General features: G+C 35.3%; 2 protein-coding genes across 2 annotated transcripts; one reads left to right on the forward strand and one right to left on the reverse strand.

The window, feature by feature from the left end:
- LOC105039121 (actin-related protein 2/3 complex subunit 2A) lies at positions 1 to 5,956 on the reverse strand. Its single transcript, XM_010915132.4, has 10 exons — positions 5,800 to 5,956; positions 5,370 to 5,436; positions 5,045 to 5,252; positions 3,172 to 3,341; positions 2,698 to 2,775; positions 2,082 to 2,214; positions 1,911 to 2,002; positions 1,428 to 1,484; positions 680 to 751; positions 1 to 585 (listed from the first exon to the last, which is right to left on the reverse strand). The coding sequence occupies exons 1-10, from the start codon at positions 5,859 to 5,861 to the stop codon at positions 559 to 561; spliced, it is 966 nt and encodes a 321-aa protein (XP_010913434.1). The 5' UTR covers positions 5,862 to 5,956; the 3' UTR covers positions 1 to 558.
- A 9,033-nt stretch (positions 5,957 to 14,989) lies between these two features.
- On the forward strand, positions 14,990 to 16,020 carry LOC140855387 (uncharacterized). Its single transcript, XM_073251274.1, has 2 exons — positions 14,990 to 15,343; positions 15,448 to 16,020. The coding sequence occupies exons 1-2, from the start codon at positions 15,248 to 15,250 to the stop codon at positions 16,018 to 16,020; spliced, it is 669 nt and encodes a 222-aa protein (XP_073107375.1). The 5' UTR covers positions 14,990 to 15,247.
- The last annotated feature ends 4,254 nt before the right edge of the window (positions 16,021 to 20,274 follow it).

A 20,274-nucleotide genomic window follows, 5' to 3' on the forward strand; every position in this document is an offset into this window, starting at 1 on the left:
TTATACGAAAGGAGATTAAAAACTTCTCATAATTTGTGAAAGTTTTAGACTTATCGTCTCAAAACCAAGATTAACATCTTCCCATACAATCATGTGAGCACCTAGGGGTACGGAGACCCCGCAAAGCAGAAAAGAAGCGAACTCACAGCAACGCAGCAATCAAGATTTCCTCAGCAAGTACAAGGCAATTAATTATCTGTTCTGCTCTGCTCTGCTGTGATGGTGGGGAACCCCTTTACTACATGGAACGCAAAATAATCATAAAGTGAAATGTACCTAGGTTAAGCACCACCACCGTTTGACAGGCAAATGTCCGTGGGGTGTCCTTTTTTTTCCCCCTCCAAATGAATCACATTGATGTGTTTTCTCAAACTACTCTCCAAAAAGTTTTAAGAGTCAGACAAGAAGATAGAGCAGCTGATACAATCTAGCTCGGCATAGCATCCATGCACCAACTGCTGGTTCAAAGAGGCATCCCAGGAAGAAACAGATCTTAAAGTTAATGGAGAAATGGGTTCCATTTCCACTTCTTCTAGCTCCCTAACCTTGATGTGAACGTTAAATGCCACGTGCTTCCTTTAGACTCTGTATCAAATGAGAGAAGACGACATAAGCTTTAATAGCAATGTGTAGGATAAAATTAGTCTTTTTCCCAGAAAAGGAAAACAATAACACAAACCAGTCGTTTAAAGGATTTCCCTTGCACCACCTTCTTCGACTTTTCTGTGTCTGGTTTGGCACGATCCAGAGCCTGTTGTATGAAAAAAGCGATAGATGATGCTTGCCTTTCCCAAGCCTTAAAACGAAATTTTCATTAAAAGACAGGAATCTTGATTCAAAACCTTCACAATCATGAATGCCAAGGATTCAATCTTTAGAAGAAGTCAGTTTATCACAACAGGCACCTGTTAGTTGAGCATTTATCTAGACATATTTTCATTTTTCTCCCAATAATTACAACAACTTCAATAGGCTCCTTTTAACTGATGACTTTATTAACTCATGATTTCAAATATTATTATTTTTCGCCAAATTGGTTCAATAGCGAGTAATTAGCAAAAATAATATCCAATGAGACAGTTTTCTGTAACCACTGGGGTGCCAAATCCATATTGCATTGCAGGTAAATCAGCTTGCCGCAATATCTGGTCCCCTTTCTTACCAGACACTCTTCTGCAATTTTTCGTCCTTTCTCAACTCAATCTCAAATGCTCAAACATTCCAACTCCATGAAATTTCTGCTGGAATTGACTTTACAAGAAATTTAACATTTCATTTTAAAGCTATCATAGGCTTTTGCAGAAAGCAGGATATATTAAGATCATTTTCTTGCTTCATAGAAAGGGCATAAAATCTTTTTATTTTTTTTATGGAAAAGAAAGGAGCATAAAATCAACACGAACAACTACAGGGATTGCAAGCATTACCTGAATTAATGACTCCACCCTACGCCTCATTCTAGTGTGCATGAAACCTTCTGAGCACTGTTGAACAAAAAGTAAGTGTTTTAACAAAGAAAGCATAAATCCTCCCTCTCCCTCAACACCCCCCCCCCACCCCAACAACCCACAAAAAAAAAAAAGAAAAAGAAGAAGAAGAAGAAGTTATATTTAGCAAACACAGCATCAATGGTCCAATAAGACAATATTTGTATCATCATCTTCAAAGAGGGGGAGACATGGTGTATGGTGAACAATTCTGGAAATAGAGACATCAAGTGTACAAAAAGGGCTCTGCTTTGCATAGTTGTACCAGAAAGATTTACATGAGATAAGGCGGCGGTGTGGATTTCACAATTTTCTAATATCAAAGTGTAAAAATTATAAAGAAACATATGCAACTTGAAATATAACCACAAACAAACTATATATTGAGCTGAGTAAAAGTGGAAAGCTAGCTAAAAAGATCACCTTGACATGATAACTGACATATGCATGAAACGTCAACAAATTCCAAACAGTTCTGTCCAGTTTTTTGCCTTCAACATGCCGGGGAAAAATAACTGCACAAATAAGAATGTCATAGAATTGGAAAAAATTAGGCTGAAAAGAAAAACGCATGGCTATATGGTCAGTCATTACCGAAAGTAACAAATCCAGCATTTGCAGTTAGTGCTTCAGCAGGAGCTCCTTTCAACTCGAAAGGAGGTGATGGGGACCACATACAAGGAGGGGCATTATTAAGTGCAGCTGTGCGCCTTGCTTCCACAAATTCCTGAAAAATAAAATTTTCTTATTAGCCATAAGTGTAGATAATATTGCTTCCAAACCCAGCAGGCACAAAGGGGTTGAATATTGCTGCCTAGTGTGGCCAGCAGTACAAAATAAGGACAATCTGTTGCAAGAATCCCCGAAATGGTGAAAAAGAATCCATTAAGCCAGCTACAAAGAATTGTGATAATGCCTAATGGACAGGATCATGGTTGTGGTTGTCAAATGAAACTTTGATTGACATGATAAAACTTAGAAAGCATAGTATCGTAAAAACTTTTGTGATGAAATCGTACCATCTTGTACTCCAAAACCACCAGTAGGAAATTACATAGATTGCAAGATCTTTGTATCATTCTGTTAAATTTATCAAAGCTGTCACTAAATTACACTTGTCTAATGTTAGATGGCACTCAGTTCTTTGTGCAGCACATGAGATAAGACTAATGCTGCATGCAGCTTTGGAAAGTTACAAGGGCCCATTTACCTGCAAGAAGGACGATGCCAAAACAATATCAATCGAATCCTGGAACCTCATAGGATACACCACGATGACTTTTTCTGCCTGCAAAAGACCAGATTGAATGATTTTAAAGCCTCGACTCTTGGCTAGGTTGTAATCCATGCCAGAAATTAATCAATAGAAGTATCTGAGGTTCTTAATCTACAAAAAATTTCTCTAAAATCATATAAACATGATAGATTCTAGAAATCAGAAACCAACTGCAGATTTTCTGCTCAGACCTGGTACTTGATAAGTTAACCGTCCGCTGTCAGACCAAAGATAAGCATGAACTTGCACACAAATAAGTTTTTCAAAGAACTTTAGGAGAGTTAAAAGCAAGGTCAAGTAAGATTCCTTTCTTTTCTTCTTCTTCTCTTTCTTTTGTTTGGTGAAGCACAAGTGCATGACATGCCAAAGTAAGCAGAGTAGGAAACCTATATATAAGAATATCTATACCTGGGGAACAAGGAAAAAAGATTCTTCAGGCCGGTGCACAAGAGCAATAAGTTGATCGACATCAGGAGCAACTGTCTTCGATGCAAGCTTCTTCAAGACCACTCGTAATGGAGCACCTAACACAACTTCTCTCACAGATGCAATTTTCACTAAAAGTGCTTGCCTTTGCTCTGGAACATCATAGAAAGTTAAAAAAAAATTATAAAAGGCATAAAATGACAAAATTAAAGTGACTAAAATGTTAGGAAACTCACTAACCAAGGAAATGCTTAAGTCCAGATACAATGGATAACAAAAATAGCCAAGACCATATAATACAGCCAATTGGCTTTAAAAAAGCAGGCTGATTGCAACAAGTTAACAGGACACCATTCTTAGAATGGGTACAGCGCATAGCAGATAGCAACGTGGCACAGAAAACAATCAGTCAATGTATACTAATGAAGCCAATTGCCAATACATAAAACCAAAAGCAGGAACTAAAAAATATTTTTCAGTCCCATCACAAAACACAGCCCAAAATCCTAGATTCACTTGCATCAAATGTGTCACATGTGATAGATTGAAACTTAATTCCCCAAATGGAGTTATTCAAAAGCTGCTACTTGGCTGCCGCAAAGCACTTAACAGCTTCACATAAGCAAAAGCCTGACCACCTAGCAAGCAATCCAAAGTTCAATAGGTAAGCAATTATACTTTCGTTCCCAATAACAATCCCTCCCCTCCAAAATTTTTTTTTTTTAAAAGGTTTAGTGAGACATATAAATACCATATACATGAGATTCCTTCTAGTTCTCTACAAGCAATCATACCTTAAGAAGATATCAGCAGTAAATAGTTCACAGGAAATTGATTTTCAACATATGGAGGTACTACCTCTAGATCCTGCCTTTAAGGTTCATTTGGTATCAGCTATTTTTTCCTTAGATGTCCTTAAAAACTATATGAAATCTCCAGCATTGCATTCCTAATTCAAAATCCCCTTCAAAGAATATCCAAAAAACTAATTTCACTTAAACATTCATAATACGTCGAAAAATGTAATTCACCCAAATTAACTACATTAGCAACCTAGGGTTCGTTCATTATCTAACAAATTGTCAACATTGTCCTCCAACCCTTCTCTTCCAGAAGTTGAAACAAAGTCAACATATTTTGCACTGCCTGCATTAAATGTCATTCTTAAGTGGATGTTATCTCCAAAGCTTGATTTCAGCTTCTCCCCAGTACTTGCAAATGCACAGATGCACTAACAACTTATGCAAGATTATGCAAGCTGCAAAGGGTTTGCCACATACAATTTTGTCATAGATGAACTTTTTGAATACAGATATTTGCCTTATATGCTGCCTTAAGTTTATGCTCTCTCATCATTAACAACATATGACCCATTTACAATCTTCCACTCTAAATTTCACAACAAGTCAATCCACTTAAGTTTTAGCAACTTTTATTTACTTCAATTGTACCTTCAAGGCTCACAGTTGCTTCAATTTGAAAGCAAGCAGTACCCTCACAGATGTTCAAGTCTTAACAAAGTTATAATTTACAAATAACTCAATAAAGTTTAGAATGCCTTAATGAACTCTATTGAACAGTTGATATCAATTTTCTAGCCTAGAACTTTATAATGATTATATAATAGCACTACCAGACGAACAAAACTAGCAAGAACAAATTGGTTATTTCCTGAAAAAATGTTATTTTGGACTGCCATAACAAAATGCCAACCCACACTTTCTATCAAGATGGAAAAATTAATGTTAACACTAAGGAATTATCCTCACAATGGAAATCAACCAATGGATTCACTATGTTTCCAACCATTCATGGCAAAAGCTCATAATGACCTTGGAAAGGAAACTCGCAGAACCTTCATCTGATGGAAGTTTCGACAAATAGAGCTTCATGGTGAGATTGTATCCATCTTTCGGAGGATCAAGAATTTGCACGATTGGCCCATACGCCGCCTTAATAGCCTCAATGGCGCCAACTGGAAGCCCACTATAAAAAATGGCTTCCGGTGGTGGAATGGGCAGCGATACTGATAGCACCATCACCTGAGGTTTCTTCATGGAGATCTGCGATCCAGCCAGAACTTTCATCAACACCAAAAATGTTACCAAAAATGCGCATCTTTGAACTTAAGAATCGAATAGCTGTCACTAAAAAAAAAAAAAAAAACAATTTAAGATCACCTGGATATGATAGCGGACATCGCCAAATTCGACTGAATGGCAATCAAGATCCACCCCCTTCTCTGGGCTGCAGACAATGAGATAATTAGATATCAAGAAACTGGACAAGAATTAAAATTTTAAATCAAAAAAGTAAACAGTAATAGGTCTTTCGTTCCATGGGAGCCCGACATGCGATGCACAAACCCTAATTGTTTTTTTTCAGATTGAATCCTCGTGGATCCGTTGGTACAAAAAGCAATCTCTAGACTCTTGAAAACCCTGATTTAGTGAGAAAAGAGAGCTGTTGGAACCGAAGGTTGCGGGATATAGTGGAAAAGAATGATCCAAGCTAGCTTTGAACAGTTGGATAGAAAAGGATCGATGAAGAGAGCAAGCTATGATTAGAGAGAGAAGAACAGAGGAAGGTAGAAGAGAAAGAGTTGCTCACCTTTGGACGCGATCTTGCAAGATTTGAAGGAGAAATCTGGAGGGGGACTGCAGTAGAATCATTGCTTCAAGCCTAAGATTAGATTGTTAACTCGAGGGAGAGAGGGGTGGTGGGGGGCACCTGTTTGATCGATAGGGATGGATTAGCAGAAGCCAGATTTGTATTATTAGAGTGTTTGGGTTGACAAGATTACCCTCGTCGTGAATAATAAATTATTCAAATACCCGGTCGATTATTACTGATGCGAGGATTGCCAAAAAGCGCAAAAGAAAAAGGTGGAAAGAAAAGGTTAAAATCCCTTCTTTGTGCAAGACGTTGCTTGTTATAGAAAGGATTGGTACAGGGACTCATCATGCAAGCCAAGCTTTATATAACGTAGAGCAGAGCTAAAAACTAAAATCCAAACGTACATGCATTAACCAAACTACACATCTCCTGTTTATTAGCCTAGGAATTATGGTTCTCTCTTTTTTTTTTTTTTTCTTTTTTTTCTTGGGGGGAGGGGGAATTACAAAAGGGATTTTCATGTGTCAACCAATATCACAGGTAATGGTATTTGAAGTAGATGCTCCAATACCTGCCCATAAACTTTTCTTGTTACAGAACAGACAACAGGGTTACATTTTATTTCTAGGTGTAAGGCTTGAGACAACAAAATCGAGCTCTTTTCTAAAATAATTCAAAAAAAAAAATTTTAAATATCAAAATATATCAAAACGAAACTTATTTACCAAACTAATGCAAAATCCACGTCACTCCCCATTTCCACGGTGGCATCGTCCCCAAAAAAAAAAAAAAAAAAGAAAGAAATGCCATTTGGAACGACGTCTTTAAAAATGCCATTTTGAATGACGTTTTTAAAAACGCCATTCAAAATGGCGTTTTCAAATTTTTCCACCAAAAAAAAAGGAAAAAAATCGTGGAAAAATGAGAAAATTAATTTTTTAAAATTTAAAATTAATTAATAAATTAAAATTATAATTTTGATTGAAATTAAAAATATAAAGATTTGAATTTGTAATTCATTAAAAAAATTAATTTAGAATTTTTATTAAAAATATTTTTTAAAAGATGTCAAAAAAAATCTTAAGAAATAAAAAGAAAATTATCATAGAAAATAAAAAAAAGAGAAAGAAATATGAAAGAAATAAAAATATGAAATTTAATTGAAAAACATCATTCGAAATACTTGTCCTAAAAATTTTTAAAAAAATTATAAATTTTAAAATTTTTAAAAAATCAAAAAAAAAAAGAATTATAATGTAAAAATTTTAAAAAATAAAATTTTAAAGATTAATTGAAATTAAAATATTATTTCAAATTACTTTCTCAAATTAAAAATAATTAATTTAAAAAAGATTCAAAAAAATTTGAAAAATAGGCTAAAAAATTTTTATAAAAATATAAAGAATTGAAAAAAAATAGAAATTATAATTGTAATTGAATAACAAATTTTATAATTTTTAATTTTAAGAAATAAGAATTATAATTGTAAATGAAATTAAAAATTATATTTTAAATAACTAAATTAATTTAAATATAAATTTTTAAAAAATATTATAAATAAAAGAAAAAAAATACGTAATAGAATATCAAAAAGATAAAAATGAAAAAAAACTAAAATTAAAATTTAAAATTATAAAAATTATAAATTAGATTAGAAAAAATATATCATAAAAGAATAAAATTAAATTAAATTAATTATAATTTCTTTTTTAGGGTATTTTATAAATGTGACTTAAAAAAATTAAATTTGAATTAAATTTTGATAAAAAAAAATACATTAAAAAGTTTAAAAGAATGAGGAAAAGTTAAAAAGTTAAAAAGTGAAAATTTTTAAAAAGTCACAACAAATAAGGATTATAAATTAAAAATTAAAAAAGAAATTTAAAGTTTAATTGAAATAAAAATATTTTTTAAATATAATTTATAAAATTAAAATTTATTTAATTAAAAGAATTTTCAAATAAAATTTAAAAATATCTTAAAAAAATTTCATAGAAAGATAAAGAATTGAAAAAAAATAGAAATTATAATTGTAATTGAGGAACAAAGTTTATAATTTTTAATTTTAAGAAAGAAAAATTATAATTATAATTGAAAATTAAAATAATATTTTAAATAACTAAATTAATTTAAACATTATTATTTAAAAATATTTTAAATAAAGAAAAAAAATGGGAGGAAAATTTAAAATTTAATTTGAATTAAATTTTGATCAAAAAATAAATACAGTGTAAAGTTAAAAAATGAGAAAAAATGTGGAAAAAAATTTTATAAATTGAACTTTAGAAAAAATAATATTTTTTTAATTAAAGGTAAAGAATACGTAATAGAATGCTAAAAAAAAAAATGGAAGAAAACTGAAATTATAATTTCAAATGATAACTATTTTAAAATAAATAAAAAAAAGTATCATAAAAAGAATAATAAAATAATAATAAAATAGGAATTGTAATTATTAATTTTAAAGAAATTTAATTTTAATTTAAATTAAAATTTATCATTTAAATTATTATTTTCTTTATTTAATTTAATTTATTTATTAAAAGATTACAAATACATAATTAAAGAAATTAAAAAAAAAAAAAAGGAGAAAACGCCATAGAAAATGGCGTTTTCCCCTCCCCAAACCCTTCTTCTTCCTTCTCCCCTCCTTCTCCCTTCTCCCTCTTCTCCTTCTCCCTTCTCTCTTCTCCTTCTCGATCTTCTCCGGCGTCTCTCCGGCGGCACGGCGGCACGGCGGCGAGGTCTCGACGGCGGTGAGCTCTTCCCCCTCTCTCTCCCTCTTCCTCTTTCTCTCTCCCTCTTCCCCTCTCTCTCTTTTTCTCATGCCGGCGGCAGGCCGCGCATCCTGGCGGTGGCCCCCGGCCCCCTCCTCTCTCTCTTCCTCTCTCTCTCTCTCTTCCTCTCTCTCTCCCTTCTCCGTGGCCGCCGGCCACAGACCGCCGGCGGCGGGCCGCGCGCCCCGACGGTGGGTCCCGCGTCCCGGCGATGGTCCCCGGCCCCCTCCTCTCTCTTCCTCTCTCTCTCTCCCTTCTTCTTGGCCGTCGGTCACAGACTGCCGGCGGCGGGCCGCGCGTCCCGGTGTCGGGTCCCACGTCCCGGCGGTGGCCCCCGGCCCCCTCCTCTCTCTCTCTCTCTTCCTCTCTCTCTCTCCCTTCTCCTTGGCCGCCGGCCACAGACGGCCGGCGGCGGGCCGCGCGTCCCGGGGGCGGGTCCCGCGTCCCGGCGGTGGCCCCCGGCCCCCTCCTCTCTCTCTTCCTCTCTCTCTCTCTCTTCCTCTCTCTCTCTCTCCCTTCTCCTTGGCCGCCGGCCACAGACGGCCGGCGGCGGGCCGCGCGTCCCGGCAGCGGGTCCCGCGTCCCGACGGTGGCCCCCGGCCCCCTCCTCTCTCTCTCCCTTCTCCTTGGCCGCCGCCCACAGTCGGCCGGCGGCGGGCCGCGCGTCCCGGCGGTGGGCCGCGCGTCTCGACGGTGGCCCCCGGCCCCCTCCTCTCTCTCTCTTCCTCTCTCCCTCTCTTCTCCTTGGCCGCCGGCCGTCTGGGCCGCGCGTCCCGGCGGTGGCCCCCGGCCCCCTCCTCTCTCTCTTCCTCTCTCTCTCTCTCTTCCTCTCTCTCTCCCTTCTCCTTGGCCGCCGGCCGTCTGTGGCCGGCGGCGGGCCGCGCGTCCCGACGGCGGGCCGGCGGCCCCCTCCTCTCTCTCTTCCTCTCTCTCTCCCTTCTCCTTGGCCGCCGGCCACAGACGGCCGGCGGCGGGCCGCGCGCCCCGGCGGTGGGCCGCGCGCCCCGGCGGCGGGCCGCACGCCCCGGCGGCGGGCCGCACGCCCCGGCGGCGGGCCGCACGCCCCGGCGGCGAGTCCCGCATCCCGTCCTTGGCCCCCGACCCCCTCCTCTCTCTCTCTCTTCCTCTCTCTCTCCCTTCTCCTTGGCCACCGACCGTCTGTGGCCGGCGGCGGGCCGCGAGTCCCGACGGCGGGCCGAGGCCCCCTCCTCTCTCTCTTCCTCTCTCTCTCCCTTCTCCTTGGCCGCCGGCCACAGACGGTCGGCGGCGGGCCGCGCTTCCCGGCGGCGAGCCCCGCATCCTGATGGTGGGCCCGGCCCCAGCCCCGGCTGGTGGTGGGCCCGCGCCCCGGTGGCCAGGGCAGGCCCCGCACCCCGACGGCGGTCCTCAGCCCCTCGCCTCTCCCGGCGGTGGGCCCCGCGTCTCGGCGGTGGGCCCAGACGGTTGGTGGGGCCGCATGCCCTGACGGTGGGCCCCGCGTGGCGATGGCTTCGATGCGATGGGCTGCGATGACGGTGGGGCCCACGGGTTCCGATGCTCGTTTTTTTTTATCTCATTAATTTATTTTTATTTTTATCTTTATCTAATTAGATCCAGTTGTATTTTAAATTTTTAAATATCTTGCATTTCATGAAAACGTAGACCCGTCAATTGATCAATGTATAATATTCTACGTTATCCGTATAAAATATATATGAAATATATATTTTTATATGGATATCGTAAAATACATACATTGGTCAATTGATTGTCCAGTTTGGACAGTTTGGGAATTGCATTTAATTCTATAGATAATTACATTATTCGAATGATATGCGGAGGGTTCGAGAGAAATTTCGGACAGTATTTTTCTTTAGTTCTCCTCACACATTTTGAGTCGTGTGGGGAGAACTAAGGGAAAATGCTGTCGAAATTTCTTTCGGTCCTTTTTGCGTATCGTTTGATTAATGTAATTAATCTATAGAATTAATGCAATTCCCGAATGGGATAGGATCTATCTGTACCTATTTGTTGATGATATGATGCATGTATCATGTAAATCTTTTGTAATGATAAAATAATTAATAATATTAAATATTTTAATCTTGATTTTATTGTAGGTTTTTTGAGAAAATGGTCGGTACTCAAGTTCGTGTTTTATTGTATTATGATGGCATGATACAGAATGATCAAACTGGTGTGCAGTATAGTCACCCTGCAAATCGGATGATTAGAATATCTTCATCATTATCACGTCAAGAATTATTGGATCATTTATACAGCAGTATTCCTGTAGACAAAGAAAAATATGAAATAAAATTGAAATGGAGATCTTCTAATCTGTCGGGATAGTTAATGCAGAGTAAATATATTTTGGTTCCAATTGATGACGATGATGATGTCGAAGAAATGCTGACCTTTCCTTTGAAATATTCAGAATGTCGATTTTTAGAATTATATATTGAAAAAGAAGATGTACCAAGCTTTGGATATCATAGTCGATTTTTAACTCAAGCGGATAATAATGTTGGGCCTTCCTCACCTTTCGTAACTCCTATGATACAAACCGATAGTGTTGAGGCCGGTTTTGCAGAACAACATTCCACTACTGCCGGTCCTAGCTGTCCAATTATTCCAAGTGCTGTGGTGACTTCTCCTGTGTCTTCTGCTATGGTGACTTCTCCTTTGGTACAAGTAGTGGCAAGTGCGGGAGACGACACTCATATAGGAAATGATGATTGGGTAGTCGGTGGAATAAATCTGATAGTCTGGGTTTTGAGTCAGATGAAAATGAAGATGAAAATAGTTGGATGGATGAGGAAGTAGCAGTAATGATGATGATGATGAAGATGAGAATGATGATGAAGATGTTCAAGCTAATATTAATGTGGAAGAATCTCAATCTCATTTGCACGAACCTCCATAATATTTTAATGATATAAATTTAGATGATGGTGGTTGTGTTAGTGCAGGTCGAAGATTGAATTCTGACAATCAATTTTGGGACTCTTCGATGACTGAATTTTCTAAAGGTTTAATGTTTGAGAGTAAAGATGATCTAAAGAAAGCTGTTGATCTTTATCACATTATGAAGCATCGGACATACAATGTAGTTCAGTCGCATTCGAAATTATGGTCCGTACGATGCGCATCATCAGATAATGTTCAGCATTGTAAATGGAGGCTTCGTGCTGCATTGTTGAAAAAACATGGATATTTTCAAATCACAAAATATGAGGGTCCTCATACTTGTTTGTTTACGGGATTGAGTCGAGACCACAAACATGTCAGTGGAAAGATGATTAGCACATTAGTCCGACATATTGTTGAGAAAGATCTCGGTGTTAAAGTTGAAGCTATAGTGGCAGCCGTTAATGATCAATTTCAATATACAGTATCATACAGAAAAGCATGGTGTGGAAAGCATAAGGCATTGGTTGATATTTATGGAGAATGGGAGCCATCTTATGCTAAATTACCTTATTATATGGCTGCACTTCAATATGCAAATCCTGATACAGTTGTTTCATGAAATTTTTTTCAAGCTGTGAATTCCAATGTTCGTGTTTTAAATTATATTTTTTGGGCTTTCGAACCATCTATTCAGGGTTTTATGCACTGTCGTCCTGTAATTAGCATTGATGGCACGCACTTGTATGGAAAATTTAAAGGTAAGATGTTAATTGCAACAGGCATTGATGCAGAGAATGGGATATTTCCATTAGCATATGCAATTGTCGATGAGGAAACGACTGCAAGTTGGAGTTGGTTTCTTTTCCAGCTCAGAACATATATCGTTAAAGATAAAAATGAAATATGCTTAATTTCTGACAGGCATCCAGGTATATTAAATGCCATCGCAGATGAGTCTGTTGGATGGAGTCCACCACGTGCTTATTATCGATACTGTTTAAGACATATCTGCAGTAATTTCAATACTCATTTCAAAAATGTGCAGCTGAAAAGAGCAGTATGGCAAGCAGGAAGTGCTCATCAAGTTCGTAAATTTAATTTTATCATGGGTAGGATTAGAACAGTGAATGAAGAAGCTTGGAGCTGGTTGTCCGAGATAGAAAAGGAGAAGTGGACATTGGCACATGATGATGGCCTACGCTATGGTATTTTAACTACAAATTTATCGGAGGTTTTTAACAGTGTTTTACGAGGAGCTAGAAATGTGCCAATTACAGCTTGTGTTCAAGTGATATTTTATCGTCTTGTCAAATATTTCAATACGAGGCATGCCCAAGCCTTGAGATATGTAGAGGAGAATCAAAATAATCTTTTTACTCTTCATGTTGCAATTAAAATTGCTGAAGATCAAGTTAAGGCTAACCAGCACCGAGTAACAGCATTCAACCTTCAAAGAGGTATATATGAAGTGCTTACGAGAAGAGCAAGCGGAGGATTACGAGGTGGAGGAAATTCTCATACTGTTACATTAGCTGAAAGAAAATGTTCTTGTGGAAAGTGGAGCACGTACAAATATCCATGTTCACATGTTTTAGCTGTGTGTCAAGAAATTGCTGTACATTTTAGTGCTTTTTTGGATGATGCATATACAATTACAGCATACATGAATGCTTGGAGCGGTAATTTCAATCCACTACCACATGAAGATTATTGGATGCATACACGTATGTTCAAATGTATGCCTGATCATCATCGTTTGAGACCGAAGAAGAAAGGTAGACCAAAGTCAATGAGACTACGAAATGAGATGGATGATAGGCAAATAAGAAATAAGAACCACTGTGGTATTTGTAGGGAACAGGGTCATGATCGTCGTCGCTGTCCTAGGATATTTCAACATACTTCAACTTCAAGCAGTGGAAGAAATTGAAAGCTTCGACAATTTATTGCTGTCGTTATTTTATGAATTACTGTGGGATTGTATTTGAATTTTCGTGTTTAATATGTTGGGATGAACTGAATTTTGTGTTTAAGTTGTATTGTGTGATAATATTGTATTTAAAAAAAATTAAAATATATTATCTTTTTTTTTAATACATCTGTGATAATATTGCTTGAGACAGCGTATTATGGCTTACGATCCACGATATCCCGGTCCCCGAGACAGCAGCATTCTTACATTGCAGGAGCACCATCGATCACAGACTATTTTAGATGGCGGCGTAAGCATTACAATCTTATTTACTTTTTAAATTTTTATTTTAAAAATCATGTACGTTATCTAATTATTATATTTTATTGCAGGAGTCCAGACATCTTCGTCTACGACGATCCGATGCAGATTTCTGGAGGACAGAGGACATCCCAGATAGAGTGTTAGATTATTTACGATATCTGGAATTTTATGGAGTATATCGGATCGATCGTATACAGATGGACGTTGGTCTTATTACTGCTTTGCTTGAGAGATGGCATCCAGAGACACACACATTTCATCTTCCATTTGGTGAGGCGACCATCAGTTTACAGGATGTCAGCATCCTTACTGGACTACCAGTTGATGGAGATCCAGTTATCGGAGTTGATCCCACACTTACCATTCCGGAATGGCAGGCTTTGTGCTTGCGGTTGTTAGGGTTTGAGCCCGATGCACATTTTTTTGATCATTCACGGCTCAGGATTGAGTGTTTGGATGATCGTTATCGTCATTTTCATATTGCGGATGATGCACCAGAGGAGATGGTGCAGCAGTATGTTAGGGGTCAGGTGCTGCGATTGTTAGGTGGTGTCCTGTTACCTGATACTTCATCGAATAAGATGAAGTTGATGTTTTTGCCATTATTAGAGGATTTAGACTTCGCTCGTCGACTCAGTTGGGGAAGTGCAGTACTAGCTTGTTTATACCGAGCTATGTGTCGGGGTTCCTATGCTGATCAGAGCGAGATTGGCGGTTATCTTGTATTATTACAGGTACGTGAATTAAAATTTTTAATTTTTAATATTTAATTATATTTTACATTCGATATATCATTTATTTAATTTTTAAATTTTGCAGATTTGGGTATGGGAGCGTATGCCGACTATCAGTCCATTACGACGACAGTTGCTCGAGATGCAATCAGAGCAGCAGGATCCTGATGTTCCATTCAGACTAGATGGACCATTAGGATACAGGTATCGAAATATTATTTTTTTATTTAAATTTTATTATTTTAAATTTATTTAATATTAGTACATTGTGAAACAGATGGAACGTTGCATTCAACGTTCATCACGTATCGACAAGAGTGGCACGGGTTTATAGGTGCCAGTTGGATACATTAGTTGATACATCTAGACGGGTAAATTTTAAATTTTTTACAAATATCAATTTACAGTATTCATAATATATTATAATTTTATATTAATTTTTTTTTATTTTAACTATATTATATCAGTTTTTATGGGAGCCATATACAGATGGGATATTGGCTATACTGCCGTAGATGTGTACAGTTGGACACGACATATGGACTGCTAGGGTGCCACTTATTTGTTTTGATGTGGTAGAGTGGCATCTTCCCGATCGTGTCCTGCGGCAGTTTGGTCAGACTCAGGGCATCCCAGAGTAGTTTGATACCAGCTAGGGACTTCATCGTATTGATCGACGAGGGAGAGCTCGTATCGACTGGCGTATCAGACATGCACAGTACATCGATATTTGGGATGCACGTCGAGATCACATTGTTCATGGTGATCCTATTTTGAGAGGCCGTTCATATACTGATGACTACATGGCTTGGTTTTTTAGCATTACGGTGCGAGTCATTGGACAGTCTCAGTATGCAGTTTCTGGATACGAGGGCGAGAGTTCTACTGTACGTCTTTTGGTAAGATTATGAAAATTACTTCATGTTATTTGTGTTATATTTTTGTTTTATATTGTACACTATACTGATTGTTTTATACTAACTGTTCTATTTTTATTTTATAGACTGATTCTGTGTCGGATCTTGTGTTGGACACTCGTCGTGCTTTATCTACGACTGATGAGGACGAGCGGATTCAGATACTGTGGGAGATGGAGAGAACAGGTTCCGGAGCATTGGTGGCGATTGGTGTTGATCCACATACCTGTGCGCCTTGGTATGGAGCAGTTCGGGCGCCAGATATGAGTTATACGCCGTCACCATATGCTTCACATATGCCATCACCGCATATTCCGCATATGTCATCATTTGATGCTGCACAGATGCCACCGTCTTTTCATCCACAGATGGCAGCATCTTCTTCTTCCTACATCCCCCAGATGCCATCACCGGGTACCAGTTGGCCACATGAGTATGATACTTTTTTTTCAGGTCCATCCGTGTATCCAGATGAGAGAGTTGAACGGGTCTCTCAGTCCGTAGATGATCCGACAGCATCAGTTATTTCTGAGCAGCATGATCAGCAGATCTCCTCCATTGATATAGGAGAGGAGCCATCACAGCAGGAGCAGCCGGTGAGGACCTTCCTGAGAAGGTCCAAGCGACCACGGGCGCCGCGACGTCCTTGTGGGACTTAGTCTTTGTTGTATTTGTATTTAGTATTTTTACATTTTTGTTGTACTATTTTTTTTTTGTACGTTTGACATTTTTATTCTATTGAATAATATTAAATGTTGATTTCATTTTATATTATTTAATTTTAAATGATTGGATATTATGATCGGTGCATATGGATACACATACTCGAACGTGTCTCAGAACATTAGGAGAGAAAATATTATGCTGAAAGGACTATAAAAATTATAACGTAAATAATAATATATCAAATGTTGCTTTTTGAATTGAACTTTAGAAAAAATAAATATTTTTTTAAGTAAAGGAAAGGAATACGTAATAGAATGCTAAAAAGATAAAAATGGAAGAAAACTAAAATTATAATTTTAAATGATAAAATTTTTAAAATAAATTTAAAAAAAATATCATAAAAAAAATAATAAAATAATAATAAAATAAGAATTATAATTATAAATTTTAAAAAAATTTAATTTTAATTTAAATTAAAAATTATCATTTAAATTATTATTTTTATTATTTAATTAAATTTATTTATTAAAGATTACAAATAGATAAGTAAAAAAATTTAAAAAAAAATAAATAAAAAGAGAAAACGCCATTCTCTCCCCTCCCCAAACCCCTTTTTTCCCTCCTTCTCCCTTCTCCTTCTCCCTTCTCCCTTCTCGATCTTCTCCTTCTTCCTTTACAAATTTAAGTAAAGGAAAAGAATACGTAATATATCATAAAAATAGAAGAAAACTAAAATTATATTTTTAAATTATAAAAATTATAAATTAAATTAAATAAATTGTTGCCCAGCTATGCAACCCAAGAGGGGGGTGAATTGGGTTTTAAAAATTTTAAGCTTAACTAATTACTTATGAAAAGTATTTGTCAAAAGCTTGATGAATGAGGAGAAGGACTTTAGTTCAAGATTAATTACCTAAAGCAAGAATGCAAGGATATAATGAAGAATTAAAGAGAAACAATAAAGCACACCACAAACACAAGGATTTATAGTGGTTCGGTGCCAACCTTGCACCTACATCCACTCCCCAAGCTCCTACTTGAGAATTCCAAACCACTATACTTGTATTCAACCCAAATACAAACGTCGGAAACTCCGACACTAGCTATCCCAAGCTAGTTCACTTATTTTTCGGGTACAAGCCAACTCAATACACTCCGATTTCAGGTTCGGATCAACCTTCCCTTATTTTGGAAACCCTCCAAAACAAAAATAATTACTCACAAAGAGTAAAACAGTTTAGAGCACAAATAAGTACAAGAATAGCTCCTTAAATGAGCGAATATAACATTAAATACACTTTACTCAAATGAAGAAGCCCCTTTTGGATTTCCTCAAAGTGGATGAAGAGTTGAATGAACGCTTGAGGAGTTGGTGAGCTTTGATTGAAGGCTTCTTGAAGGCTTTAAATGAGCTCTTGATTAAGGTTGAAAAGTTGGCTTGAGAAACCCTCTCTTTGAATGCTCTTGAATGCCCTCTTGAATGCTCTTGCTTTTCTCTTTCAAAATCTCTTGTATATCTCTTGTGTATATTGTGTATGTCTTGTATTTCTCCCTTGTTTTTCACCTTTTGAAACCTTTTATAGCTTTAAGAAACAAAGGAAAACATTCTAGGCAAAAAAAGAGCCGTTAGAGCATTTAAAGTGAGCATTAAAAGTAACTAAAACGGGCTAAAAACTAGCCGTTGCGGACAATTCCCGTCGCAGGGGTCGACTCATGAGTCGACTCATGCTTCAGGGGTCGACTCATGAGTCGACCTCTGTTGCAACAGCCAGAAATGTGGGTTTCTGAATTTTTTGGTCCAAACCAGCAGAGGTCGACTCATGAGTCGACTCACAGATCGTGCCAAGCCAGAAAACCAGCGTGCCAATAGGAATTTCAGCGTGCCAAGCAGCTCATTGTGCCATGAGTTGACTCATGAGTCGACTCATGCACTTAAAACATTCATAACTTCAAAAATATAAGTCCAAAAATAATAAAATTTTCACCAATAGATCACAAATCATTTGTTCTACCAAATGATACTATCAAATCAGGATTTTGGTAAAATTACGTTTTTGCCCCTGAAGAGCATAAAGACTTTTTCAAATAAAAAATATTTGTATCCCTTCAATCTGCTTTGTAATCATCAAAATCAATCTAGGAGCAACATAAATATATCATAAAAATAGTAAATAAAAGAGAAAAAATGGTAATAAAATAGAAATTATAATTTAAAATAAAAAATTAACTTTAATTTAAATTAAAAATTATCATTCAAATTACTATCCTCATTAAAAAATTTAATAAATTAAAAAAAAATAATTAAACAAATTATAAAAAAAATTTAAAAAAAATTTAAGAAAAGAAAAAGAATAAAAAAATACCGAAGGGAACGGCGTTTTCTCCTTTCCTCCCTTCTTCTCTCCTTCTCCCTCTTCTCCTTTCTCCCTCTTCTCCCTCTTCTCCCTTCTCCGGCGTCTCTCCTACAGCACCGCGGTGAGCTGCCTCCTCTCTCTCTCTTCCTCTCTCTCTCTCTCTTTTTAAAAAATTTTAAAAATAAAAATTACCAGAAAAAAAGTCAAGGGATCGACTTACAGAGTGTGGCAGCCAAAAATTTTACGTGCCGTTAAACTTTTTTAGCCATGAGTCGATTCATGGGGTCGACTAAAAAATATAAATCTATTTTTCTTAGAAAATATGCTTCCAAAAATATTGAAATTGCCTCTAATAGATTACACATCTTTTGTTCTTGCTTTTGAGACTTCAGAATCATATCTGATAAAATTATGATTTTTTTCTTCATTTTTTAACTTTTTAATGTATTTATTTTTTGATCAAAATTTAATTCAAATTAAAATTTTTTAAGTCACATTTATAAAATACCCGAAAAAATAAATTGTAATTAATTTAATTATTACATTTTATTCTTTTATGAAATATTTTTTTTTATAATTTTTATAATTTTTATTTTTATTTTTAATTTTATTCCACTTTTATTTTTTTGACATTCTATTACGTATTTTTTTTTATTTAAAATATTTTTTAAATATTAATATTTAAATTAATTTAGTTATTTAAAATATTATTTTTAATTTCAATTATAATTTTAATTCTTATTTCTTAAAATTAAAAATTATAAACTTTATTCTTCAATTACAATTAGAATTTCTATTTTTTTTCAATTCTTTATCTTTTTATGAAATTTTTTTAGGCAATTTTTATATTTTATTTAAAATTTTTTTTAATTAAATTAATTTTAATTTGAGAAATTAATTTTAAAAAATATTTTTATTTCACTTAATCTTTAAAATTTTATTTTTTAAAAAATTTAAATTTAGAATTCTTATTTTTTATGACTTTTTAAAAATTTTAACTTTTTAACTTTTCATCATTTTTTAACTTATTAATGTATTTTTTTTAATCAAAATTTAATTCAAATTTAATTTTTTTAAGTCACATTTATAAAATACCATAAAAAAGAAATTGTAATTAATTTAATTTTATTTTATTCTTTTATGATATATTTTTTCTAATCTAATTTATAATTTTTATAAATTTAAATTTTAGTTTTTTTTTCATTTTTATCTTTTTGATATTCTATTACGTATTTTTTTTCTTTTATTTATAATATTTTTTAAAAATTTATATTTAAATTAATTTAGTTATTTAAAATATAATTTTTAATTTCATTTACATTTATAATTCTTATTTCTTAAAATTAAAAATTATAAAGTTTGTTATTCAATTACAATTATAATTTCTATTTTTTTTCAATTCTTTATATTTTTATAAGATTTTTTTAGTCTATTTTTTAAATTTTTTTGAATCTTTTTTAAATTAATTATTTTTAATTTGAGAAAGTAATTTGAAATAATATTTTAATTTCAATTAATCTTTAAAATTTTATTTTTTTAAATTCTTACATTATAATTTTTTTTTTTACAAATTTATAAATTTATAATTTTTTTAAAAATTTTTAGGACAAGTATTTCGAATTATGTTTTTCAATTAAATTTTAAATTTTTATTTCTTTCAAATTTCTTTCTCTTTTTTTTTCCTATGATAATTTTTTTTATTTCTTAAGATTTTTTTGGCATCTTTTAAAAAATATTTTAAATAAAAAATCTAAAATAATTTTTTTAATAAATTAAAATTTCAAATCTTTATATTTTAAATTTCAATCAAATTTACAATTTTAATTTATTCATTATTTTCAAATTTTAAAAAATCAAATTTGCCATTATTTCACGATTTTTTTCCTTTTTTTT

This window comes from Elaeis guineensis, chromosome 2 (assembly GCF_000442705.2).
Source record: "Elaeis guineensis isolate ETL-2024a chromosome 2, EG11, whole genome shotgun sequence".
NCBI classification, from domain to species: domain Eukaryota; kingdom Viridiplantae; phylum Streptophyta; class Magnoliopsida; order Arecales; family Arecaceae; genus Elaeis; species Elaeis guineensis.

What these genes read in the sequence shown, in the direction of transcription:
- LOC140855387 (XM_073251274.1), top strand. Translation starts at nt 15,248, where the DNA reads ATGGCTTGGTTTTTTAGCATTACGGTGCGAGTCATTGGACAGTCTCAG. An exon ending in GTTCTACTGTACGTCTTTTG is followed by an intron (nt 15,344 to 15,447) that starts GTAAGATTATGA and finishes TTTATTTTATAG; the next exon opens with ACTGATTCTGTGTCGGATCT.
- LOC105039121 (XM_010915132.4), bottom strand. Translation starts at nt 5,861, where the DNA reads ATGATTCTACTGCAGTCCCCCTCCAGATTTCTCCTTCAAATCTTGCAA. An exon ending in TTGCAAGATCGCGTCCAAAG is followed by an intron (nt 5,437 to 5,799) that starts GTGAGCAACTCT and finishes CATTGTCTGCAG; the next exon opens with CCCAGAGAAGGGGGTGGATC. An exon ending in TGGCATCGTCCTTCTTGCAG is followed by an intron (nt 2,215 to 2,697) that starts GTAAATGGGCCC and finishes TTTATTTTTCAG; the next exon opens with GAATTTGTGGAAGCAAGGCG.